The 26,687-nt window shown below is 55.4% G+C and overlaps 1 protein-coding gene across 3 annotated transcripts in view; it reads right to left on the bottom strand.

The window, feature by feature from the left end:
- Positions 1–5,877: 5,877 nt before the first annotated feature.
- Positions 5,878–26,687, bottom strand: part of HHIPL1 (HHIP like 1) — a 53,537-nt gene continuing 32,727 nt past the window's right edge. Inside the window, exons 4-9 of one of the 3 annotated variants that reach the window (XM_024348899.3) lie at positions 24,533–24,861; positions 23,903–24,029; positions 21,270–21,415; positions 15,973–16,054; positions 11,877–11,959; positions 5,878–9,183 (exon numbers count right to left, since the gene is read on the bottom strand). In XM_024348899.3, the coding sequence (XP_024204667.3) occupies positions 8,648–9,183; positions 11,877–11,959; positions 15,973–16,054; positions 21,270–21,415; positions 23,903–24,029; positions 24,533–24,861 (1,303 nt within the window). In that variant the 3' untranslated portion in view covers positions 5,878–8,647. Of the gene's footprint in view, positions 9,184–11,876; positions 11,960–15,271; positions 15,445–15,972; positions 16,055–21,269; positions 21,416–23,902; positions 24,030–24,532; positions 24,862–26,687 lie in introns of those variants that run through there. The other 2 variants (XM_024348900.3, XM_024348902.3) reach the window with 2 other exon arrangements.

The following is a 26,687-nucleotide window of genomic DNA, read 5'->3' as shown; positions in this document are numbered from 1 at the left end:
AGCACCCTCCCCGCCCGCTCGGCTCCGCCCCCGCCGACTCCGACCCCTCCCAGGGCGCACAGTCCCCGCCAACCACGTCTCCGCCTCCGGCTCCGGCGCTCCGGGCCCTCCCCCGCCCCGCCCCGCCCCCCAAAGCTCCGCCCCAACCTCCACACCGCCCCAGCCCAGGCCCCGCCCCGAGCATGTGGTCTTCACCAGTCACAACTCCGCTTCTGGCTCAGCCCCCCAGGCTCCGCCCCCACTTCTTCAGACTCAGGTCCGCCCCAGCAGCAGCTCCGCCCAGAACGCGTTGTCCCTGGCAACGCCGATCCTCAGCGCTCTGGCCCGGCGGCGGCGCGAAGTCCTGCTGGCTGGCTCCGCCCGCTTCGGCGCCTCCAAATAACGTCTTCTTTCCGCGCGCGGTCTTAGGCCCCTTCCTTTTTCCCCCAAACCTGCCTGGAAACCCCATCCCAGCCTGCAAAAGTCCGCATAACGCCGACTGTTCCCAAACTTCTCCTTGGAACCCCAGACCCCCAAAGTTGTTCTCCAGTTGCCCCGGGGCGCCACCTCCGCCCGGACAGTCCACGCCTAGCGCCCGTGGTCCGCCAGCGGGGCCCGCGGGCTAGTGGCAGGATCCTGCGGGACCCAGGGACGCCTGTGTCTGCGACCGAGAGCGCACGGCGTGGCCGGAGGCTGTTCTCCCAGAGACTCGGGGGCCTGCGGACCCTCCTAGACCAGGCGAAGCCCCATCTGAGGCGCTGGCTCAGGCCCGAAGGAGTTGGAGTTGGAGGGATGAAAATCTGGGTCCGCCCTCCAGGGAAAGCGGGAAATGTGCCGGGGAGGCGGGGGTAGCGGAGGAGAAGGTATTTTCGAAATAATGACCAGGGCTTCCCCCTCTGTCGTAACCCGCGTCTCCTTGCCCATCCCGTATGAAGATGAGGCCAATTCTGGGCGTTTAGTTCCCAATTCCTATCCCGAGGGACCACCCAGCGTGAAAGTCGTGGCAGGGGAAGGCCAGGTGTGCCCACTCCTAGCCCAGGTAAAGGTCCCCCGGGCTGGAGGTAGAGGCCCAGGGAGTGTAGATGCTGCTGGGTTTCTGAGAAGAGGCAATGCCCCTGCCCCACGCTTGAGCCAGTCCTGGAGAGGTTGGGGGTTGGAAAACGAAGGGGACCTTGGTACCGCCTTCCCAGGTATAGCTAGGGACATGGGACATGGCTGTTAGGGGTGTGGGCTGAGGGGCGACGGAGAGGGCCAAGTCTTAAGAGCCGTGCCCAGCACGGAGGAGGCGGGATTTCTGCCCTCGGGGCCACCGCAGCCTGGACAGGTGGGCAGCAGAGCATCCATCCCCGGGCGCCTGGCCCGGCCTCCCAGTTGGACTCGGGGATGTTGGCTTGCTACGGCGCCCCCGTGTGGCGGCGGTGACAGGCAGCCGCAGGCGCACAGGGTAACTCAGGCTGGCCCTGCTGGGGTGAGGTGTGGAACGGAGCCACCAGGTCCCCTGTGGGCTGTGAAAGCTCCGGGGCTTGAGGGCAATTTGGAGGGAGGATGAGGCTGCAAGAAGGAGGGTGTGGATTCCTGCGCGCTGGAAGGTGGGTTGGGGTGGTTAGCTAGAAAAGAAATGTGACGGCATCACATTTTGTATCCAGTTTGTGGAACGGCTCCCTGAGATTACACAGTGCATCGCACTGTCTGGAGAGGACTTTCTCTTGCCTTGTATCTCCAGACCCCTGGAACAATGGTACTGTTAGCAACAGCGAATCCATATGGGTCTGCAGCAGCCTCAGTTCTTGCCTCCTCAGAAGAAAGAATTCGACTGAAGGGCGTAAGGCAGAGTGAGAGGCAAGTTTTAGAGCAGGAGTGAAAATGTATTTAAAAGTTTTAGAGGCTGGGCGCGGTGGCTCACGCCTGTAATCCCAGCACTTTGGGAGGCCGAGGCGGGCGGATCACGAGGTCAGGAGATCGAGACCATCCTGGCTAACACGGAGAAACCCCTTCTCTACTAAAAATACAAAAAATTAGCTGGGCATGGTGGTGGGCGCCTGTAGTCCCAGCTACTGGGGAGGCTGAGGCAGGAGAATGGCGTGAACCCCGGAGGCGGAGCTTGCAGTGAGCCGAGATTGCGCCACTGCACTCCAGCCTGGGTGACAGAGCGAGACTCCGTCTCAGAAAAAAAAAAAAAAAGTTTTAGAGTAGGCATGAAAGGAAGTAAAGTATACTTAGAAGAGGGCCAAGCCGGTGACTTGAGAGAGGCAAGTGTGTGGCTTGACCTTTGACTCGGGGTTTTGTAGGTTGGCATGCTCCCGGGGGGTTGCATCTCTCTTCGCCCCTGATTCTTCCCTTGGGGCGGGCTGTCTGCGTGCGCGGTGGCCTGTCAGCACCTGGGAGGGGCCGAATGCACAGCTGTGTTTACTGAAGTTATGTGCGCGCTCATTTGAGGTGTTTTTCCCTTACTGGTGTTCTAGAGGAAGGTCATCTACCAGTTAATCGCTGCCATTTTGCCTCTTAGTGTGCATGCTTGAGCCCACTCGCCCAGCTCCTGAGATCTTATCAGGAAGCTGATCACCAGCTTCAGGTGTTTCCATCTGTTGGGAGACTGCCTCTCCCTGGCACTGGCTGCGACCAATTATTATTTGAGAGAAGCAGTTTATCAACTGCCTGACCATCATCTGATGGCCACTTGACATTCCTCGTTGGGGGAGGGCCCTCTCCTGCCCTGCCATGTCTGCCTGACTACCTACTGTCACAGTTCCTTGAGGGAAGAGCCAGGTCCTGAACAGCTCCAGGCACAGCCTGGAGCCCCACAGAAAGCAGGTGTAGAGCAGCATCAGGGAGCAGTGGTCAGCGTGAACCTCTCCAAATACGGCTAAGGAGAGGAGTGGGCATACGTCTTCTCTGACACATCGGGCAGCACCAGTGATCTCTGGCTCAACATGACCATGGCTTACCCCAGGAGCAGCACTTCCAGAGCAGTTGCCGTTCCCATCTGTGAGCCAACAGTCTCCCCTCTCCCTAGGCACCAAGCCCACAGCTGTCCCATCACCACCTCATTTGATGCTCCCAGCTATCCTGTGATCAGGTAAGGGAACACAGGCTGCATACCAAGGCTCCAGGTCCCAGGGCTGAAAGCCCTTTTCCTGGGTGGGCAGCGCTGCCTGGAAGCACGTGGCCAACCACCTGCTCCTTCACTGGAGGGTCTGGAGTAAGCTATCCAATGTGGCAGCCATTGGCCACATGTGGCTTTCTGGTACTTGACATGTGGCTAGTCCAATTGAGATGTGCTATGTGTAAGATACACACCAGATATCATAGATTAATACCAAAAAAGAATGGAAAAAAAAGGTCACCAGGCACAGTGGCTCACAACTGTAATCCCAGCACGTTGGGAGGTGGAGGCAATAGATCTTTTGAGAACAGTAGTTCAAGACCAGCCTGGGCAACATAGGGAGACCGCTTCTCTACAAAAAATGAAAACAAACAAACAAACAAAAAAACTGGCCAGGCATGGTGGCATATGCCTGTGGTCTCAGCTACTCAGGAGGCTGAGGTGGAGGGATCACTTGAGCCTGGGAGTTTGAGGCTGCAGTGAACAGTGATGGGACCACTGCACTCCAGCCTGGGTGACAGAGCCAGACCCTGTCTCAAAAAAAAAAAAATTGATATTTATATATAGGTACCTGTTAAAATGATAATATTTTGAATATGTTGGGTTAAATAAAATATTAAAATTAATTTTACCTGTTTTACTTTTTTAACATGGCTACAAGCAGATTTTAAATTACCTATTTGGCTCACGTTATGTTTCTATTGGATAGCACCAGTATGGACAATGACTATGGCCCCTAGAACAGGAGCATTAGCATTACCCAGGAGCTTCTAGAACTGAAAATTCTCAACCAAGACTGAGTCAAAAACTCTGAGAGACAGGACCCAGCAACGTGTGTTTTAAGCAGCCCTGTAGAACTTGATTCTTCTCAAGCTTGAAACCCACTGGTGTAGATGACACCATACGAGGAGTGGTTTCCCAGCAGGAATTGTTGGGGGAGATGCAGGCATAAGAGGTGGCTCTGAATTGGCTGCCTTTACATGGGTGGCCTGGCAGGGTGGAGGTGCCGTATCCCAGGGAAGGAGAAGGATCCGGCTCTGGGAGAATGGGCCTTGGTGCAAACCTGCCTCTAAAGCCCCGGGGACCACTTACATAACACCCTAGGAATCTGTCCCCTCATCTGGAAAACAGGGACACTGATATGGAGGGTGTCTTGTGGAGCTGTTGTCAAGATTAAATGAGCTGACACACCTGAGGTAGCTGGCATGTAATAACTGCTCAGTAAAAGCTAGTTCTCAGTGGGGGAGCAGGGGCGAGGGGACAGATGTGCGACAAGAAGACTTGAGTTCTACATGTTAGGCTGAAGGAGCTCTTTCTCCTGCTATTGTGAAAGTTTCTTCCCATGTCATTCTGATGCTGGTCCTTCACGTGGCATGCCCCTCCTCACTCTGTCGCAGACAGTTGGCTGCTGCCAGCATGGATGCCACCAGCCTCGAACTGAGCTTTCTGTCTAGGAAGCAACCTGGAGTGTACGTGCCATGCACGTCTGCAATGCTACCTCATTTTTCATCCAGTAATCCTTCTGGTGACCTCTATTTTGCAATGAGACTCAGAGAGGCACAGAGCCAGGACTGGAACCCAGTTTCCAGCTTCCTTGAACCTCCCAAACATTTCTAAGGTATCAACATGGTGACCCCTAGGCTCAGTCTAGGGCCTGGGATGTTGTGACCTCTGACTGATGTCTTGAACACAGTCCTGGACACTGGGCCACCCCTGCAGCATTGACCCTGAGGCTCCAGAACTAAGCTGTGCGGCACTGGGCAGGGCAGCCCCTCTCTGAGAATCTGATCCTGGCTATTGACTAGAGGTTGGATTAGAGGGGGTGAGGGTGAAGGCTGTGCCCCCATCCCCAGAGGCCCTGGAGGACTTTAAGGCAAGATCAGAGTCCCTGGGGACAGAGTCACATGTGAATGCTCCCTCAGCGGCCAGCTGTAGGTGGTGGAGTGACAGAAGCACTGGACACGGAGCCAGCTCTGCCCTTCTCTGAACTTGTGTCCCAGTGGGGTGGGGGTGGCTTTCAATGCCCTTGAGGTGGCCCAGCAGGAAGGCCCACAGCAGGGTCCCAGAGCTGGACTACCTGGGCTCAAATTCAAATTTTGGCTATGTGACATTTGGTAAGTGACAAATGCCCTGGAACTCGGCTTCCACGTGAGTAAATGTGCATTAATATGAGGATTACATGAGTGAATGGTATGTTAAACGTTCAGAGCAGTGCTTGGCATGCAGTAAGCGCTCAGCAGAGGTCAGCTGTTGTAGAAAGTAAAAGTTCCTCTTCAAAGTTTCCCTTCTTGTTAAAGAATAAATCGTAAGTGTTAGAAATAATGGTTTCTTTTAAAGACGAACTTCCTTCAAACCTCCTTGCTTTATGCTAATAACTCTTTGTCAAGCCCTATCCTATGTAACTGTTAGACATGCTCACAGGCACATAGTACGTTCTATGTCCTTATACTTTAACCAAGATATCTGTGCTGGACGTGCTCACAGGCATGTCCCAGCTCACAGCCTATACCCCTTCCTTATTTGGGAATATTATTACTTTTCTAAGTCCTTTCGTAAGCAACTTCCTCTTTTCCTTTATCCTTCCATTACTTTTACTTATTTAGAAAAATTTTAAACAGCCAATCAGGTTTTAGTTTAGATGGTGCGGTCTGGCTTCTGCCAGTGGACATAGGACACAGTAGCAGCGACAAACTACATAAGGTCTAACAATTGCTTCCCTCCTTTGTTCAGGTGTCCTCTCACTATTGTTCCATCTGCGATGAGCACCCTTTCTGCAGAAAGTAAAATTGCCTTGCTGAAAGAATTAAATTTATGTTTTAGTGCTATTTCTTTCCAGCATCGGGGAACAAGTATTTACATATAACAGCTGTCCACTCTTATTACTACCTAGGGCAGAGGTCTCCAAACCCTGGGCCACGGACCAGTACTGATGGGTGGCCTGTTAGGAACCGGGCCACACAGCAGGAGGTGAGTGGCAGTGGGGCAGGGTAGTGTGGGGAGCGAGCATTGCCACCTGAGCTCTGCCTCCTGCCAGATCAGCAGTGGCATTAGATCCGCATAGGAACATGAAACCTACTATGAACTGTGCATGTGAGGGATCTAGGCTGTGAACTCCTTATGAGAATCTAATGCCTGATGATCTGAGGTGGGACATTTCATCCCAAAACCATCCCCCCAACCCCCATCCATGGAAAAATTGTCATACATGAAACCAGTCCGTGATGCCAAAAAGGTTGGGGACCACTGACCTGGGGACTGTGGAGTGAGTCCCCAGGAGGCAGGCTGCAGCCTAGCCCAGGCCTAGTTTGGGGCCTGAGAGGTGATGAGTTGGAGGCTGGGGAGGAAGAGCGCCTGGCCTGGAAGACTCAAGGCCAAAGCCCGAACTGCCCAGAGAAGTACTGGAGGGCCTGAGGCCGCACCCAGAGCTCCGTTTGCCAACCCTCCTAATCCAGCTCTGAGCAAAACAGCTTCTGGGGCCAGGCAAGCAGGGCCCTGGCTCGGCTGCATTCTTGAGGGCCTCAAGGCTTGCTGCACCTTCCCTGGCTCCAGTCTCAGCGTGGCCTCATCTGGCAACAGGCCCGGGACACTCAGCCTCCCTGAGCTCACTTCCTCATCTGCACAGTGAGGAATTCGGCTGGGATGGTCATTAACGGCCTGCTATCTCCTAACACCCCCGGCGTCAGAGCTCAGAACTCCCCTGCATCCCAGGAAGATGCCCACTCAACCACCCCTGGGCCACTGGAGGCCCGAGAGGAGCATGAGGCCAGCGGCAGGGCCACCTGCCAGGCAAGAGGAGCCCCCAGGTATCTGCATCAGCTGCTTCCCAGCCAGGTTGGTACTCCCACACCAGGCAGGAGCCCCAGCACACCCCTCTCTGCAGGCACAGTGGAGCTGGGGAGGGCAGTGGTTAGGGTGCGGGGACTCTAAACTAAGCTGCTGTATTCAAACTTGACTTCTCCCTTCCCTGGCTTGGTGCCCTAAGATATCTAACCTCTGTGTGCCTCATTTTCCCATTCTGTAAAGCACAGAGTATGAGGAGTCCAAGACAGTGACCTAAAGCTTTCTGCTGCAGCCCAGGATCCTATACTAGTGGCTAGGAGACCCTATACTAGCAGCTAGGAGACCCTGCCAGACTCATGCCTGCCCCAAGGCCTGCCCAGCCACCCCTGGTGCCAGCTCCCAGAACTTGGCACAGCATCACCCCCTCCCAAAGCTCCCCCATAGGTTGGGTTTGGGTGCCCCACCCAGACCTCTTCCAACCCCCGACATGGGCCACATCCTGTCCTCACTGCCTGGTGACTCATCTGCTTACCCACCCCCACCCGTGCTCCCATCCGAGGCTGAGCGCAGTCATACTAAGTGCCCCTCTGCGGCCTGGCACAGAGCCAGGGCCGAGCATCCCTGGAGTGAAGGAGCTTCCACCTGTGATGCAGGTGGGAAGCGGGAGGCCTCACCCCTTTCTCCTGGTTCCCACCCCGGCTCCCACACAGGTGCAGGTCAGAGAGGAGGCAGGAAAGTGGTGTGTAAACAGCCACATTATTGGCATAGCCCTGGGTGAAAAAGTGTCAGTAGTTTCACTGGACCCCCAGCCTGGTCAGCCCCGAGGTAGGGCTGGAGGAATCAGGTCTCCTGGGTTTACACTGAGCAGGGATGGGGATGGAAAGGACAGAGGTGGCCCCAGGGCCCAAACACAGCTTGGAAAGTGGTGGAGGCCCACCCACTCACTGGAGGGCCAGGGTGAAAGCTCTGCCCAGCTAGTGTGGGTGGCTTCTGCCCCAAGAGCAAGAGAGAATCAGGCCTCAGGGTTGGAGGAGGCTGGTCCTATCCCAGGAGCACCCACAAGGACTGAGTATGCTCCTGAGTGGCTTCTCCAGCATACGGCCTTGGAGGTCATCCAGTCCTCACAGCCATCCTCCCCGAGCAGGTGCTGGCTCCTCCACGCAGCCTGCCCCTCCAGTGGGGCCCCAGGCCTGCAGCTCACCCTGCTCCCACCTTCCAGAAGGCTTTCCCTTCCCCACTGGATGCCTTCCGGTTCTCTCCAGCGCCTCTGACTGCCGGGGGGTGGGGGGGATGCGGGCACCAGGCCATGCTGTCTGGGCCACATTCCTCAGGCCACCCTCCGGCTGTTCTTGCACCTTCCATTCCAGCTGTGGGCAGGACAAGCCTGGTTCCCCCCACCGCCCTCAGTCTGCAAGCTGTGCCTCTGTTAGCACAGCCAGTGGCCATGTCCGTCCTGGAAGCCTGGCTGCCCTCCCTCCTCAGGGTCCCACAGCCCGGCTGCTGTTCCTGCTGGTGTCTGGAACACTTGGAGGTAAGAAAAGAACTCCTCCCGCCCGTGATGGACCATGCACTTCCAGAGCCCACACCGTCCCCAACACACACTCCTGCCTTGGGTCTGCAGAGGACACACATGCACTGCAGCGCCTCACACACGTCCCCAGGACAGCACACACCGGCACCCCCTTCACTCTAGAACACGTGCGCACCCGCTGGGCGCACACAGGGCGGAGCGGCCCCTGCCAGGCTCCCCCGCCGGCGGGATGGCCTGGGGCAGCGGCGTGTTGCCTACAGGTCGGGGTTCTGGTGGCTGCACACGACGCCCGCATCCTCGTCGTGCTCGCAGTTGTGGGTGCCCACGCCGTTGTGCTGGCACTCCAGCAGGTTCCGCTCCCAGCCCGCGCAGCGCACATCGTCCAGCAGAATGGGCAGCGAGCCGCCCTGGCCGAACTCGGCTCTCTTGACGGCGCGCACGGCGTAGGCAAACCCCAGCTGGCGACACACGACGGCGGCGCCGCTGATGTTCCAGGAGTCGTCGCACACGGTGCCCCAGCGTCCGCCCACGAACACCTCCACGCGCCCGCTGCCAGAGCTCAGGCCCGCGGGCCGCACCAGGCGCACCTCGCCATCCCGGAACGCCCGGCTCGCCGAGTTCAGCCGCCCCCGCCGCCGCCCGCCGCCCCTCCGGCTCCCTGGCTGCTGGGTGGGCCGCGCTGGCCGCGGGGTGGGCGCGGGGGGAGCGGCCGTGGGGCGCCCTCGGCGGGGCGCCCGCGTGGGCGCCCGCGCTGTAGGCCGCGGGGTGCTCCGTGTCTTCGGGATGAACTCTGCGCAGAGGAAGAGTATGCCGTCAGAGGGACCCAGGCGCCCCTGTCCAGCCCTGCTGCCCACCCTGTGCTGCCCTGCAACCTGTGCGGAGAGCGCAGACTCGGGGAAGGATGTCCTGGGTCTGCCCTGCACTCACACCCAGAAGACGGGATGCCGCCTGCGTTCCCAGTCGTGCTTCCCAGGTCACCCGGACCCAGCAAGATGCCGACCTGGACTCAGGGGCCAGGGGCTTTTTCAGTCATGCAGCAAACACTATCAACTGCTTTGTGCCAGTCTGCTGTTGCTGCATCTCCCTACCCCAAGCCCCACCTTCCCAGGAGTCCCTAGGTTGGTGGGAAGCCAGCTGTTGGCACTTCATAACTCTGGAAGGCAATGAAAGGAAGGAGTGTCTGGGAAGGCTTCTAAGAGAAAGTCACCGTTTCATCTTCCAGGCCTTGGTTGTGAGGGTGAGGAAGCTGAGGCCCACAGATGGGTAAAAACTGCTGCGGGTCTGTGGTGGCCAGTGGCCAGCAGGTTGGGAACGGGATACACACAGGGATCCCTGGGGTCAGGGTGAATCTCTTTCCTCCTGGTTCCCAAGGTTGGCACCAGCGGGTTGTCACGGCGGGTACGATGGGGGAACTCTGGTTGTGTCTGGGGAACAAGGCAGAGCCCCTATACCCCACCACAGAGCCTGGGTGCAGTCGGTGCTAGGGAGCTGAGGCAGGTGATTTCCTTTGTCTCTGCAGAATGTGGGGACACGCTTGGCCCAGGTCAGCCACAGGGATAGACCTCAATCTACACTTTGCTGTGCCCAGCTCTACTCCACACAGGTGCAGTGCCAGGCACTGGGCACTGCCATGTGTCACAGCCCAAGACTGTTCAATTACTATGGGGAGGATCCTGGGGCCACCAGGCCAAACCTCTTTAATCCGGCCCCATTTCAGCCAGTCCCACTTTGAAAACCACTGAGAGAGAGCTGAGAAAGGGCCTCTCAGCACAAGGCCAAGCACAGGCCAGGGCCCAGAGCACCATGACATGGGCAAGGCGCTCCCTGTCCCTGCACCCTGGCCCCTGGCCCCCACCTCCTGCTCCTCAGGCTGCCTCACCTCTCCCACTGTGGCTCTTGCTGTTCCCTCTGCCTGCACTGCCACCCCCCTCGGTGCACCCTCCTGAGTGAAGCTCCCTCTTGGTGCCAGCCCCCCTCAGTGCACTCCCCCAGGTGCACCCCCCCCGTGCAACCTGCCTGGGTGCATCCCCCAACTCTGTGTGCCCCCCCTCCATGCCACCCCCCTCAATGCACCACCCCCTCCGTGCCACCCCCTCAGTGCACCCCCCTCCATTCCACCCCCCTCAGTGCAACCCCTCCAGGTGCACCCCCCTCAGTGCACCACCCCCTCTGTGCCAACCCCCTCAGTGCACCACCCCCTCCGTGCCACCCCCCTCAGTGCACCTCCCCCTCCATGCCACCCCCCTCAGTGCACCCCCTCCAGGTGTACCCCCCTCAGTGCCATACCCACTCAGTGCCATCCCCCTAGCTGCCACCCCCCTCAGTGCAACCCCCTATTGGTGCACCCTTCCTCTTCTTTTCAGACTCCAGGAACCCCTACCCCCAACCCCAGTCTCCACTGTTCTGGGTGGGTCCTCACGGTACCTGGCACACACTTTGATCACAAGGCCTGGGACAGTAAATGACATCTCTGTCCGTCCCAGCCAGAACAGGGCCTAGTCTGACTTCTCACTGTGGCTCTGGCATCCAGCATGGAGCCAGTAACTAACAAAAGTGCCAGAAACTGCTGAATGAGTAAATGAAAAACTCACCAAGCCCTGAAACCAACTGTGGCCAGAACTCACTTCCAAAATCACTGAGCTCAGACCCTTCCCCCTCTACCCGGGTACCTCTTCAGCCCAGGTGCCTAGCCTCCCTCTCTTCTTGCCCTCCCCACCCCCATACACACCCAGTCTGCCAATGGGTGGCCTGCTGAGCCCACTTGGCCTGCTGAAATATCTTCCTTGGCTCGCGGAATGGTTTTTAAAATTCTAAACTAGTCGCCAACACTTTGAATTGGGAGGTTGTACCTAACAGGCTGAGAAGGCGAGGACTGCAGTGTCTCGCCGTGTGCTGTATCCCCAGGGCAGGGCACGTGTCCGTGGTGAATGAGTGGATGGGGGGATTTTCTGCTTCTCTGAAGAATTGGAAGACCTGGCAACACAGGGTCTTTGTTCCCACCTAACTTGGGCCCAGGGGAACAGCCCCAGCCTGGGGCATCCCCTCCCCCCAGTCCCAGGCCCCATGGGCAGTCATTTGTGGCCCTGCTCTGTCGTCTCTCCTCATCAGGCTTGTCAACAATCTATGAAGGCCCAGCCCATATGCCAGCCCCTCCCACAAACAACTCTTCCGGTCTCCCTTGCTTACACACAGATACATCCTCTTTCTCTGTCCCTCCCAAGAACTCACAGAGTACCTTGCCTGGCACCAGCTATTTCTCTCTTGGTTTAAGGAATTGCGACCAATCAAGCAAGACCCAGTTTAGTTAAAGTTCCATCCACCTTACCACCATGTCTAATGTGTGCCAGGCACAGTGCTAGGCACAGGGGCTGAAGAAGGGCATCTAGGTCCAGCTGGTAAGACCCGAGTCTGGCTGGAAAGGCAGCCGTTGTGGGCTGCGGGATCTCTCCCCCAACCCTCAGTGTCCCACTGGCAGGCACTTACTTTCTTTGGGCACAAAGGGGATGAGACGGCTTCTGATCTTCACCTGAGCAGGCTGGATCTGACATTTGCCAGGTGGTGCCCGCCTGCCAACGACACACAGGAGGTTATGAGTCTCACCCTGGGAGCCCACCCTGAGGGTGCCTTTCCCCTACAGTGAGGCAGGTATGAACAGCAACGATAGTAACAGGCGGCCATTTACCATGCACCTACTGTGTGGCCTGCAGCTTCCCTGCCCACTCCATGCCCCCAGGATTCTAAGAGCTCCAGGGCATAAATCCCCTATAACAGCCTACCGGCTGTACGCTCAGCCTCTGCTGGAATAGCACCAGGGCTGGAGGCTTACTCTTTCCCAGGACATTTCTAATCCAGAGCATGGACTCTGTCCTCAGGGTGTGAACAAATGCCAGTCTCTCTCCTCCCCCAGCCTGCCGTCTGATTCCTGAAATGCAGCCTGATTCCTGCCCGCCACCCTCTCCCACCAGCCCTACAGCCTTCGAGGAGGGTCTCTCTCTGCCCCTCTGGTTCCTGGATTTCTGATGCAGAATCTGAGAGGCTCCTCTGCCTGGAACCATCTCAAGGACGGGGGCGGCGGGGGTGGTAAGGAAAGCAAGCTTTGTGCCTGGAGGCAGAGCTGAGGGATTTGGGGCCTTGGCATGTGGGGTTTGAGAGAGCAGGGAGACAAAAGAGTCAGAGAAGGGTGCCAGGGCTAGGAATTGGGTCTCCTTTGACATTTTTAAGGGCACAATAGGGAATGGAATTCCGTTTTAATTAGTTTTTGGCCGTCGATCTGTGATTCTTTGGGAATGACCCCATTCCAGGACAGACCCACGTGGGCCCACGACTTCAACAGGATTCCAGCGGAAAGGCCAAGGGGTGAAGCAGCCCATGTGACACGGAGTGGCCTCCAGACAGGCTTGGCCGAAGAGGGACACAAAAGAGGGACAAGGGTCTTTGTCCCCAGAGGCTGCAGAAACACAACCAGGCACACACGCTTCTCAAAGCTGCAGGAAAAGCGAGGTTTTTTTCTTGCTCTGACCTCCAGAGAATATCCACACACTTCAGACAGACCCAGTGGGGCTTTTGTTCCTTAAGGAAATTGCATTAAAAGTCTTTGTTATGCAAAAGGGTAGGATATCCACCCCAAAACGCCACAGTGGTTATGTGTGGGTAGTAATAGATGACCTGACCCTACCTCCTTCACTCCCCATTTATTTCATTTTCCACATGTACTATAATGGGACCTCTGTGTAATATGTGTGGGTGCAAAGAAACAGTTATTCCAAGACAGGAGGATGAAGGGAGAAGGGTCAGGGCGGGAGGAGGAATCTAGCCCACTTCTGGCTCCTAACACAAGACTGTGAGCGAGAGAACTCCTTAAGTCTTGTTGGGGTCCCTCTCTGTGACATGGGGACAACAAGCCAATAGGGAAACGGTATTGGAAAAACCAAAGATGACGGATCTAAGGCAACATCTGGCATGAATTAGGCACTCACTTGGTATATGTAACATTTCCTCAGAGAAGCATTCTTTTTTGAAAATTGGAAATAACCTAAAATTCCAAGGAATGGGTTATAGTGACTCAGCAGAAAATCACGCAGCCATTAGAAATGGTTTTTTTGAGGGCGATGTTTGCAACATTTAGACAAAATGGGCATAAATGAAGGAAAAAGAACCAAGTCTGCGTGTGATCGAAATACAACCACATAAATCCTGGCGCTGCATAGATAATGACGGACGGGACCTCAGGGAAATGAGAAGGAAGGGATGGAAGCAGGAAGTGATTATGTTTTATTTGATAAAAAGTCATGTCAATAATTTATGTGTGCTCTTAAACAAGAAAAAAAAAGTCTGGTAAACAAGGAAAGTGAGAAGCAGACACAAACAGGGGAAAGCTAAGCAGACGCAACCACTAAAGGCAACACAGGATCCTGGAACAGGAAAAGGGCATTGGGGAACAACTAGAAATATCCTTTGAAAAAGAGTGTGGAGTCTGGGCGTGGGGGCTCACACCTGTAATCCCAGCACTTTGGGAGGCCGAGGTGGGCCGATCACTTGAGGTCAGGAGTTTAAGACCAGCCTAGCCAACATGGCAAAACCCCATCTCTACTGAAAATACAAAAATTAGCTGGGCGTGGTGGCAGGCACCTGTAGTCCCAGCTACTCGGGAGGCTGAGGCAGGAGAATCACTTGAACCCAGGAGGCAGAGGTTGCAATGAGTTGAGATCATGCTACTGCACTCCAGCCTGGGAGACAGAGCAAGACTCCATCTCAAAAAAAAAAAAAAAGTAAAAGACTGGAGTTGTAGAGTTTAATTAATAGTGATGGACTGATACTAGTTGACTAATTTTGACACGTACACTATGGTAATGTGAGGTGTTCATAATAAGGGACACAGGGTAAGGGGCATACAGGAAACACTGCAGTTTTTACAACTTATCTGTAAATCTGAAACTATTCTAAAATGTCTTTTGTTTTGAGATAGGGTCTTGCTCTGTTATCCAGGCTGGAGGGCAGTGGTGCGATCATAGCTCACTGCAGCCTCGACCTCCTGAGTTCGAGTGATCCTCTCACCTTAGCATCCCAAGTAGCTGGGACTATAGATGTGCGCCAGCACACCAGACTAATTTTTTAATTTTTTGTTGAGATGGGGTCTTGCTATGTTGACCAAGCTGGTCTTGAATTTCTGGGCTCATGAAACTCTCCGGCTTCAGCCTCCCAAAGTGCTGGGATTACAGGTGTGAGCCACTGAGCCCAGTGTAAAAGATTTTAAGCACAATAAGTGTTTTAGAATTTTTCTTTTTGTAAAATTAATTAATTTTTTTAGAGACAAGGTCTCCCTCTGTTGCCCAGGCTGGACTTGAACTCCTCCCATCTGCCTCCCAAGAACGTGAAACATGCCAGCTTGTTTCAGGATTTTCCCAAACCTGGTGTGTCTCAAAGTTTAGGGTAACTAAACACAGTGGGGACTCCTAGGGTCTGCCAAATGTGTGGATTCTTGGAGTGCAACCTCAGGCCTTGTGTTAGAGATAAGTACAAGCTGTGTCCGCACCCGGTGTTGAAGAGACGTTCAGACTGCTGTGGAAGCCAGCGGAGAAGCGAAAATCTAAGGGCTGAGAAGCAGCTTAGAAAGCTGATCACTCATTTATTCATCAAGCGTTCCTGAGTCTCTGCTCCGTGCCATTCCCAGTACCTGGGCGGCCTCTGCAGAGTGAAGAGATACAGGCTTGGCCCTGAGACTCCCAGAGCAGCTGGGAGAGAGTCAGTCGTGTAGCCCAGGGATTACCAAGTCTGAGTGATGAGAGCTGAGGAAGGGTTGGACAGAGGCCTGGAGGGCAACGTGGGTTGGGGAAGGTGCTTGAAGAGGGTGAGGTTAAGGCACACAGCCAAGGGGTTAGGGCAGGGCTCTGGAGCCAGTGGCCTGGGCCCAACCCTGGCCCTGGGCCCCGGGCCCATGACTTCGTGTCTTTGTGCTCATTTCCACCACTGTAAAATGAACGGCTGAGACGTCAATGAGCTGCACACGGAAGGAGCTGGGACATGGCCGGGCATGGCGCTTCTGGCCTTACAGCTAGAAGGGAAGCTGGGGAGATGGAGCCGGCGAAGGGAGCCCCAATGTGTTTTCCCCAGTGGAAGATGGACCACAGGAGGAAGGGCAGGCACGGGGCGGGGACACACAGGGATCAGGGTGTCATCTGGGAGGCATCACAGAGGCAAATTGGGGGCTGGGGTGTGGGGGTGCAGGGGCAGCCCAGGAAATGAGGAATGAGGGGCCTGCTAGACAGGAGGAAGACGCAGGGAGGGCGGGCCAGGCAAGAAAGCCAAGTGAAGCCTCGGCCCGCGGCCCCAGTCACCTCTCCAGCTCCCTCCTATCCTAATAGACCTGTGCTTTGAGGTGTGCAGACCCGGGTCTGAATCCTGGGTCTGCCCCTTGCCGGAGGAACTGAGGCAAATCATGTCCCTCTCTGGGCCTCAGGGTTCTTGTCTGAAAATGGGGATTAATACCACCCACCTGAGGGCGAGGCGGAGGGGACAAGCCCGTGGAGCTAAGAGGCCTGACAGACAGCAGGAGCTCCCTGTCCTGGAGGCCGGGACTCACCTGGATGCGTCAATTATTTTGTAGACCACTCCGCGTGGAGCTGTGGCACTCGGCTCCCCTGTCGACATGAAGTACAGCTCCCCTTTGGACAGAACAAAGTGACTAGTGAGACCCCCACCTGGAATACCGTCCCAGCCAGCCCCGCCTCACCACCCCGCTCCCTGCAGGCTTGGAAATCGACCCCAACCCCAGCTAGCTACCACGTGAGGCATCCCAGCTCAGTCTAGCTGTCCAGTCCCCAGAAAGAGGAAGTGAGGCTGGGTGAGGAGTTGGGTTGTACCCAAGGGCCTCTGGAGCCTGGTCTTCCGGGTGTCAGGCACTCTGCCTGGACCCACCCAAGCTCAGATCTCTGCTCTTGCCTTTTCCCGGTGACCCAGCGCCACCCCTGTCACCTACCTGGGTTTCATGCCCAGCCCCACACACCTCTGGGCGCACATGAGGGGGCTACAGCCCAGCTCCCCAACTGCTTCCAGGGGACCCGCAGGCACATGTGGCTCTCTGAGCCTCAGCTTCCTCATCTCTAAAATGGGCATGCCTCATTGGGCTGTTATAAGGACTGAAGAGCGCAGAGCGTGTGCTTCATCAGCATTAGCTAGCTATGATTGCGGTCGTCATCCGGGATTTGGGCCCTGCCAGGCTCTCTGCTGACCACAAGCACCTCCCAGGCAGGAGCAGAGTACATGGCTGGGAGTGTAGGTCCTAGCCCCTCTGCTTGGCCCCCTGTGATCTCCAGCAGCTGTGTGATGGCCCCATTCTAAGCCTCAACTTCTCCCCATCTCAGAGCTGCGCTGAAAATGTAACCGTTGGAGTTCTGAGCCCCTGGTGCTGAGGACTGTCTCAGGGAATGTGGGTTCTCCCTGCTCCTCCCACTCCAATCCTCCCTCCCAACCCCTGCTGCCAGGGGCACCTATGACCAGAAAATAGGCTGCATTATTCCTACCTCACAGCTGAGAGAAAAAAAAAAAGAGGCTCAGAGAAGTCAAGTGACTTGTCCTAAGTCACACAGCTAGTGAATGGTTAAGCCAGGACCAGAACTCAGGAAAGTCTGCTGCCCCAGCCCCACACCAATATTGGATGCATGGTGTCTGGGAGCCCAGACACAAGCCACACATGGCTCATCCTGAGGGTTCAGCCATGCTAATACCTCTGTCCTTGTAAAAGGATAGCAGAGAGCTCAGCTGGACTGGGGGCAGGGAAGGGGGTTTCCCCACGGAGAGGCTGAGACAGACAGCTTGGTAATAGGTTGGAGGAAAGCATATCCCTGGGGACAGGTGCAGTCAGGGAGGGCTGCATGGGGTGGGGTCTGAGAAGCAAGGCACAGCAAACTTGGGAAGTGCAAAGGGAAGGCACTTGAGGGGTAACTTGTGTAACTGGGGTAGACCCAGCTGTGATGGGGCTGGGGGATGAGGAGAGCAGTACGCTGAGTGGTCAATGGCCCCTGACCCCCCAACCCAGGGGCACCAGCCCCACTGGGGAGGTCAGGGGAGGAGCTGTAGGCACACATGGTGATGATGCAGCCTACAGCATTGGGGGTCCCCGGGTGGAACGTCCCTGCTGAGAAGTCCATGGGCACAGCCCTAAATTGGCCACACAGCCTTGGGCCGTCCACTCCCCTCTGGGCCTCTTTCTGGAGTGAGCCACCAGGAGCAGCCCCGGCCTCCTCTGTTCCAACCCCTTGAGGAACTCCCTGGTTCATCTGGCCAACCGACCTTAAGGCCCCACTCTGGGAGGTGTCCAGGGGCCAGGCTGGGCATGGTGCCCCTCCTCCATAACCAGGTGTTCATAGTCAGCCACAGTTTCCCCATTGGTAAAATGACAAGGCTGGACCAGGCAGACTGCAAGGCCCCTTCCAGCCGTGATCTGCTGGGAGCTGTAGCCCCCAACCCTCTGCACACACAGGGAGCCCCCACGGATGCTGCCAAGCCCGCCCAGGGCTGCTGTTGAGACTCAGAAAACAATGCTCCAAAATGAAGGCCTCAGAAGCTGCCTCCGAAGCAAAAGTTTTTCTCTGACCTTCGCCTGTCCTCCCGTCTCTCAGTCCTATTCTCCCCCGAGGTGCCATAGAAACTAGAATTTCTCTTTCCCATGGCAGATCATAGAAACCAGCACACATTTCCCCCAAAGCCAGTCATAGAACCTAAAAATATTATTGTAACTCTCCCCCAACCTTTCTGTGTAAAACTGGCCATGAAGAAATTATCTGAGTTCAGGCATGGTGGCTGACGCCTGTAATCCCAGCACTTTGGAAGGCCAAGGCGGGCAGATCATTTGAGGTCAGCAGTTTGAGAACAGCCTGGCCAACATGGTGAAACCCCATCTCTACTAAAAATACAAAAATTAGCCAGGCATGGTGGTGCACACCTATAGTCCTAGCTACTCGGCAGGCTGAGGTATGAGAATCACTTGAACCCAGGAGGCAGAAGTTGCAGTGAGCCGAGATCACACCACTGTACTCCAGCCTGGGCGACAGAGCGAGACCCTGTCTCAAAACAAACAAACAAAAACAAAAATCCCACAACAACAACAACAACAACAATAACAACAAAAACAGAAATTATCTGGGTCAGATATGGTGGCTCATGCCTGTAATCCCAGCACTTTGGGAGGCCGAGGCAGGGGATCACTTGAGCCCAGGAGTTCCACACCTGCCTAGGCAACACAGTAAGACCCCATCTCTACAAACTATTTAAAAAATAGCCAGGCATAGTTGCATGTGCCTGAAGTCCCAGCTACTTGGGAGGCTGAGGCAGAAGGATTGCCCAGGAGTTGGAGGCTGCAGTAAGCCATGATGGCGCCACCACATTCCTGCCTGGATGACAGAGCAAGACTCTACCTCAAAAATAAAAAAGGAAGAGGTGATCTGACCTGTTTGACCATTTGCAGGTCATAAGACCCCCATTCCAGAGACAGCCCCATACCCAGAAGGAAGGACTGATGCGCAGAGAGGCCAAGAAGAATCCAGACACACAGGCTGTGCTGGCCCTCCCCACTCAATCAGCATAAGGTCAGGCCCTTTTTGTCCAATCACATTTCTGCACAGCTGTCCATACTCTGCTGCACCTGAGCATAAAAATGGACAATTTCGGCTGGGCGCGGCGGCTCACACCCGTAATCTCAGCACTTTGGGGTCACCTGAGGTCAGGGGTTCGAGACCAGGCTAGCCAACATGATGAAACCCCATCTCTACTAAAAAAATACAAAAATTAGCCGGGTGTGGCGGCACGCACCAGTAATCCCAGCTACTCCGGGGGCTGAGGTATGAGAATAGCTTGAACCTGGGAGGTGGAGGTTGCAGGTTGCAGGCTGCAGTGAACCGAGATTGCACCACTTCACTCCAGCCTGGGCAACAAGAGCGAAGCTCAGTCTCGAAAAAAAAAAAAAAAGAAAAAAAAAATGGACAATTTCCCCCGTATCTTTGGGTCTTCATTCCAAGGGCTCCTGTGTCATGTCATTGTGACAGGATGCATTTGTGTGCCTTTTCTCCCAGGAATCTGCCCCTTGTCAGTGGTTTTCCATGAACTTTCAGAGGGCAAAGGGGATGTTTTCCCTTGGTGGGACACTGAGCCACCTTCCTGGTCTCTGTGGTGTGGACTGTCCCTACAGCACACTGGGTTAGCAGAGCTACTTGTTTTGTAATTTGCAAGTGTTGGAACAATTAGAGAAGCAGAAGCGGGAGCTGAGAGCAGGGGGAAGGTTTGTTTGCGTTGGACCCCAGGGCTCCGGGCTCCGTGCTCTCCAGAGGCCGCTGCCAGAGGTGTCCCTGGGCCGCCCGTCTCACTGGTGCCTCCTCCTGGTTTTCCACACTTGGGTGTCACTCAGAGGGCTGAGGAACGGCCTTTTGGGAACTGTACCTTCCTTCCAGGCCCTGCCTCTGTGGGGGAGGGGCACCCCTGCTTCTAAAACACATTAACCCCCTACTGACCAAAAGAAAGGGCTTTCAAGGGCCCAGAGGGCTTAGGAATGGCTGTGGGGGCTGGGGGCTGCCTTTTTGGAAATTCAGATTCTGACGGTTCAACAAAGGTTTCCCAGACACAGCCCTGGGGGCTCTGGGCACTGAGCCGGGCAGGGGACACCCCTCCAAAGGCCCCTGGGCGGGCGTTGCCTAGCAACCCCAATAAGCATCCATTAGGGCCCACTGGGGGCCCCTGGGCTTTTGTCCAGGAACAACCCGGGGCCAAGGACAAAAGCAGGAGGCTGGAGCAGTATCCAGTCTCCAGGCCCCTCTTCCTCTCCCCTCCCACTCTGTCCCTTGCGTTGACAAGTGCCTAGATTCAGGACCCACTAACCGGCAAGAAGGCTGTGTCCAGCCGCTTTGAAATAATTATGTGGTTTCATTGAATGGCCCAAATCCATTTGCCATCAGGAGCTCCAGGCCAGGGGAGGTCTCTGGGGAGGCTCTCTTCCACACCTGCCTGCATTTCCAACATTCCAGATCCTTCCTGGCCGGCTAACTGGCATGGACGCTTACCCAGGTCACTAGACTAAAGCTCATGGCAACCTTACCCAGGGTGAGGGTGAGGTGGGGGTAAGAGGAAGAAAGGGGCCACTACTTCCATTTTCCATAGGAACAAACGGGAGCTCAGAGAGGTGAAGATGCCTGAGGAGGTGTCAGATGCCTGTGAACCAGAGCAACTCCATCTTAAATAAGAGCTGGGTAAAATAAGGCTGAAACCTACTGGGTTGCATTCCCAGACAGTTAAGGCATTCTGTCACAGGATGAGATAGGAGGCCGGCACAAAATACAGACCTTGCTGATAAAACAGTTTGCAGTAAAGAAGCCGGCTAAAACCCACCACAACCAAGATGGCCACGAGAGTGACCTCTGGTCGTCCTCACTGCTACACTCCCACCAGCACCATGACAGTTTACAAATGCCATGGCAACGTCAGGAAGTTACCCTATATGGTCCAAAAAGGGGAGGCATGAATAATCCACCCCTTGTTTAGCATATTATCAAGAAATAATCATAAAAGTGGGCAACCAGCAGCCCTCGGGACTGCTCTGTCTATGGAGTGGCCATTCTTCTATTCCTTTACTTTCACTTTACTCTATGGACTTCCCCCAATTTCTTTCTTACGTGAGATCCAAGAACCCTCTCTTGGGCTCTGGATTGGGACCCCTTTTCTGTAACAGAGGCACATGCAGGTCTGGAGCCCAGGGAACATCTTCCTCCCAGGTGGGAACTAATTTCAGGCCTGTGTGGTCCTTCCCCTACATCACAGACCAGAAGGACCACAGGGTGGAGGACCAGTCCCAGGCACGAGCAACCAGCAAGGAGAGGTCTCAGGAGTGCTCACCGGCCTCGTCCTCCCCGAAGGAGATGATGTACGGGTAGTAGTTGTTGATGAGGCCTGGGAACTCACAGGTCTGGCCGTGGCCCATGCAGATCTCACTGTACTGCCACTGGCCTGTCCCTGGGTTCTCTTGGAGGGACATCAGACGCCTGCAAAGGAAGATGAGCTGTGAGGCCATGCCTGGCATGGCACCCAGGGGAACCTACCCACCAATCCATCCATCCATCCATCCATCCATCCATCCATCCATGTATCCATTCCTCCCTCCCTTCTTCCCTCCATCCATCTACCCATCCACTCACCCACTGATCCATGCAAGGACCATACACAATTCGCAGAGCCCAGTGCAGAATGAGCATGCAGGGCCACTTGTTCAAAACATATTAAGAATTCAAGATGGTGACCACAGAGCATGAGATCAAGTGTGAACCTTTCTGAGCACCGGGCCCTGTGTGTCTGCACATGTGGTATGTCCATGAAGCTGTCATTGTGTGCAATCTTCACCAAGCACCTACCAGACACCCACAGGAATGAACAAGACCGGCTTGGTTACTGCCCGCTGAATGCAATCCAGCCCACTGGATCCTACAGAGGGCACAGCGCTTTCAAGAGCTCACTGGTTTCAGAACCTGCCAAGCGCTGGAGCTTCAACATCTTTGGAATATGCTAACCTTGCTCCTTACTCCCATCGCTGCTTGTCAATCACCTATTAATACTTCCAGGCCCTGCTTAGAGATGTCCCCTCCTCTGTGGAGCCCTCCCTGAAGGCCCCCATGCTGGGCTCCCCCACACTGTGCACAGGCTCTCTGGGGTTGCAGTGCAGTGGACTGAATGGGTCTGTCTCCCTGGCTCGGGTACGAGGGGTCCTATTCATCTCTGTCATCCTGGTTCTTGCCTGACCCAGCAGAGCGGCTGGGAAAATACTGGCAAAATTAGTTGAATTTCTGTGGTCAGGAGACTTGGGCTCTCCTGGGAAGGACAGAAGGGAGAAAGGAGAATCAGGGGTAAAAACAGAGGCTTCATCTATACCCATTTTCCAGATGGGAAAGCTGGGTCCCCGGGGAAGGGGCGGATCTGGGAGAGGAATCCAACTTCCAGGGGCCCAGGTCAGGTATCTCTCTCAGCTCCAGGCTGCAGGCTGGACACAAAATCAGAATTCTCCTACCAGCTTCACGCATCTTCATGTCTTTATTCCCTCTCCTTAGGAACCCTATTCGGCTGCTGCCAGAGGAGGTTGCATGGAAATAATTAAGAAACACCAGGCTGGGCACCGCACCTTGAGCCTGTAATCCCAGCACTTTGGGAGGCCAAAGCAGGAGGATTGCTTGAGTCCGGTTCAAGATTAGCTTGGGCAATGGAGCAAAACCCCATCTCTACAAAAAATGCAAAAATTAGCCAAGCGTGGTGGCACATGCCTATAATCCCAACTATTCAGGAGGCTGAGGTGGGAGGATTGCTTGAGCCTGGGAGGTGGAGGCTGCAGTGAGCTGAGACTGTGCCACTGCATTCCAGCCTGGGTGACAAAATGAGACCCTGTCTCAAAAAAAAAAAAAATCACCGTATATTAAGCATGTACCCCTTCTTTCCTTCCTTCCTTCCTTCCTTCCTTCCTTCCTTCTTTTCTCTCTCTCTTTCTTTCTCTCTCTTTCTTTCTTTCTTTCCACACTAGATTCTAAGTGCTATTTATGTATTAACTGATTCAGTCCTTAAAACCACCCTAGGGGCAAGTACTATGATCATCTCCATTTTGCAGATGAGGTAGCTGAAGATAAGGAAAGGTGAAGTAACTGGCTCAAGGTCACCTGGCCAGTAACTGAGCCAGAGTTTAGACCAAGCCGTCTCAGCCTGCCCTTGGGCCTCTTTAGTCCTCAGCTTTCTCCTCTGTAAATGGGACAACAAGGTGGTCACGAGGCTCCATAAGCACCCTTGGGGACAGAGCCTGACTCGAAGGAGGGTTGTGATGTAGGTTTCCCTCCCCCATCAAACCTATTTGGGATGTGATTCATCCTCCTCCCACAGCAGGGTCTCAGTGGGTGGCACTGCTGCCCTAGAGCACGGGGGCAGGGCAGCAAGGCTCCAAGGCCACAAGAGCCCCACCTCCTCCTCTCCCCATTAGGAGGCCCGTGGGCAGCCACTGTTCTCTCGGGTCTTAGTTTCTCAACCTTTGCAAGCTCCCTGCAGTCCTGGCTGGGGTGGGGTGGGGCAGGGCTCCAGGCCCCCATCAGCTGTTGCAGTGACAAGCTGTGGCTTCCCCAGGAGCAGGGTGGCCCTGAGTGTCCAGGAAATTGTTCATATTCTGCCCTCCTGCCCATCAGAACTGCTGTCAGGCCCAGAGCCCATGGTTCTCAGGAGGGAGAGGAAGACCACGGGACCCGCACTTAAGCAAGCCTCCAGTCTTTAACGCCATGAGTTGTGTGTCTATCACAGAGGTACTGAGGCCTGCAGCAAAGGCTCACCATACATCTCAGGAGAAAAGCGGGTGGATGCGGGTGTCCGGCCCACACCTAGGGGCCCCTGTCAGAGCAGCGAGGCACATGTGCAGGAACGGGCGCACACTTACACTCCCCTTTACCAAGGAGCCAGTCCCAAGGAGCCAGTGGCAGCAGCCAGGGGCGCGAGGGCACTAGGTCACTTACCCGCTCATGAAATCCCCAAAAATGTAGAGGCCGTTCAGGTTGGGGTACTCGCAGCCCCGGTACACGTAGCCCCCTGTGACCGACTTGCCAACCGTGTGCGAGTAGGCGAAAATCGGCAGCAAGTCATCTGCGGGGTGGGAGGGCGAGAAGCTGCGGTGAGCCAGCGGCGGGAAGGTTCATCAGCCAGGAGAATTCCGGAGGGATTCCGCGGGGGCGGGGCGGCCACGGAGGGAGGGGCGTGCCCACAGCAGGGCTGGCGTGGTGGAAAGCGTGTCTGCAGGGGTGCCAGGTGGGGATGGAGCGAGGAGGAACTCAAGAGCGCTGCTGGGAGGCCTCCAAGGCGCAGGGAGGCTCCGGGTGGAGGCGAGGGCAGTCACCGAAGGAGGCTTTGGCTCACAGCCCGTGGAGTTGGGGTGGGGGCAGATCCAGGGTCAGGGGGTGCCTGGGGTGCGGGTGGTCCCCGAGTGAGGCCCTGCCGCACAGCCCATAGAGTGGGGCCGAGGACAGACTCAGGGTCAGGGATCTCCGGGGGGGGGGGGGGGCGGTCACCGAGGGAGGCCCTGCGGCACAGCAGGTGGGGTGGGGTGGGGGCGGATTCGGGGCCGGGGTCCCCGGGGCGCGGGCACTCACTGAGAGAGGTGTTGGCGCACAGGCTGCGGTCGTAGCACTCGAACCCTTCGCGCGCGCGCCAGCCATAGTTGCCGCCGCGCTCCACCAGGTCCACCTCCTCGAACTTGTTCTGGCCCACGTCGCCGCAGAAGAGGCGCCCGCGGCCAGCGCCCGAGGAGGGGTCGCCACGGTCGAAGGAGCAGCGCCACATGTTGCGCACGCCCAGGGCGTAGACCTCGGGCTGCGCCGCGGGGTCGCCCACGAACGGGTTGTCGGGCGGGATGCCGTAGGGCAGGCCTCGCTCCTTACGGTCCACGTCGATGCGCAGCACCTTGCCGAGCAGCGCCGACCTGCGGGCGGGATGGGAGAGGGCGCGGCTCGGGGTCGCCCTGAGCCAGGGCGCACGGGCTCCGCGGGGCAGGTGCCGGGGCGCCGGCTGACCGCTGAGCCAGGTGCAGGGTGAGCCTAGGCTGTGGGGCCAGAGACCCTGGGATGCTGTTCGCCTTAACTACTTACAGCCGGGTCACCATTCATTCACTCAACATGCATCCCCCACCTTCCTGTGCGCCAGGCCTGTCCCATGCGTTGGACACAACACATCATCTATTTCGTCTTGTCCTCACAACAGTCGTTTAGGTAGGTGTGTCCTAGTATGATCCCCACTTTACAGATGTGGCAGCGGAGCTCAGAAAGCTCATATAACATCGCCCAGTTGCCGCACCGCTGGGATCCAGCCCAGACAGTCTGGGTCCAGAAACTCAAGCTCTTTACCACACACTCTGTGGAATCTTGGTGTCCTCAACTGTAATAGTAGAGTGGTCCCGCTCAGACCACTCAGTCCTCCCGGACTGTGGTATAGGGTGAAAATTCCACTAGAAAAAATGACTTGTATTTACAGTTTTCTTCCAGTACTCGGCACTGTGACCAGCACATAGTAGGTGACCATTAAGTGTTTGCAGAGTCAGTGAATGAAGGATTGCAATCAAAGCCAAATGCACCAGCGTGCGGGTTGGTGGGGAGAGGGGGAGAGAGCAGAGGGGTGCAGCCCTAAGCTCCAAGCAGCTAAGGAGGATAGCTCATGACAAAAGTGACGCGTGAGGGGAAAAATCTGTAATGTGCTTAAAGACAGTGCGGAGAACATGCCCTTCTCATCAGTGATTTTTGATGCACCGACCTAATGCATCAGTTTCCCTTGCTGTTAGCATTTTGGTGTCCTCCCTCTGGGTTGCTTTTCAAGGCAGGGTTTATGAAGCTGTATTCCATCATCCTCACATAGCGTTAGCACCCACACCTTTCCCTAATCAGTAAGGACAGCAAACAAGTATCCTCTTTCACGGTGATGAAATGCTCCCACCTGATATATGCCTTGTGATCAAGCCCCTGTTGCTGGCCTTCTACTTTCCCCCGTAAATTCCTCTCATACACTCCAGCCTGCTGAACACCATCCAGATCACACCCCTGAACCCACGCATCACATGCCAGGATTCGATATCTAAGTGGGCACAACTTGTAGCAGCAAAATAATGTTTTTAAGTTCTGTCCAATTATCCACTAATCCTTAATTTCTGTTTTCTCAACTTCATCTCTAAACACATCCCAAACGTGAGAAAGCTGGGATGATGCTTACACTGTCACATGTGAAAGGACAACTCACAAATTGTGAGCACTTTAATTACTGTAATCAACATCATACTTGCTATTTTTACTTCCTGGGCTGAGGAAGGTTTTACCATTTTGGCTAAGGGAATGGGGCAGGCTGACTTGAGACTCCTGGACATCCTGTTTACACTCCCAAGACTGTGTGTGTGTATGTGTGTGAAGGTATGTATGTATGTAGATGTGTGTATGTGTGTGTATGTATGTGTGTGAAGGTATGTATGTATGTAGATGTGTGTATGTGTGTGTATGTATGTGTGTGAAGGTATGTATGTATGTAGATGTGTGTATGTGTGTGTATGTATGTGTGTGTGTACATGTGGATGTATGTGGATGTGTGTGGATGTGTGTGTGTATATGTGTGTGTATTGTGTGTATGTGGTATGTGCGTATGTGAATGTGTGTGTGTTTGTGTGTGTGCATGCATATGCATGTGTGTATATGTGTGTGCTGTGTATATGTAGCATATGCATGTGTGTATGTGTTTGTGTGTGTATGTGTGTATATATGTGTGTACGTG

This window comes from Pan troglodytes, chromosome 15 (genome assembly GCF_028858775.2).
Source record: "Pan troglodytes isolate AG18354 chromosome 15, NHGRI_mPanTro3-v2.0_pri, whole genome shotgun sequence".
NCBI lineage: Eukaryota > Metazoa > Chordata > Mammalia > Primates > Hominidae > Pan > Pan troglodytes.
Note: the sequence above shows the minus strand (reverse complement) of the source record. Positions and strands in the feature narration are given on the sequence as shown.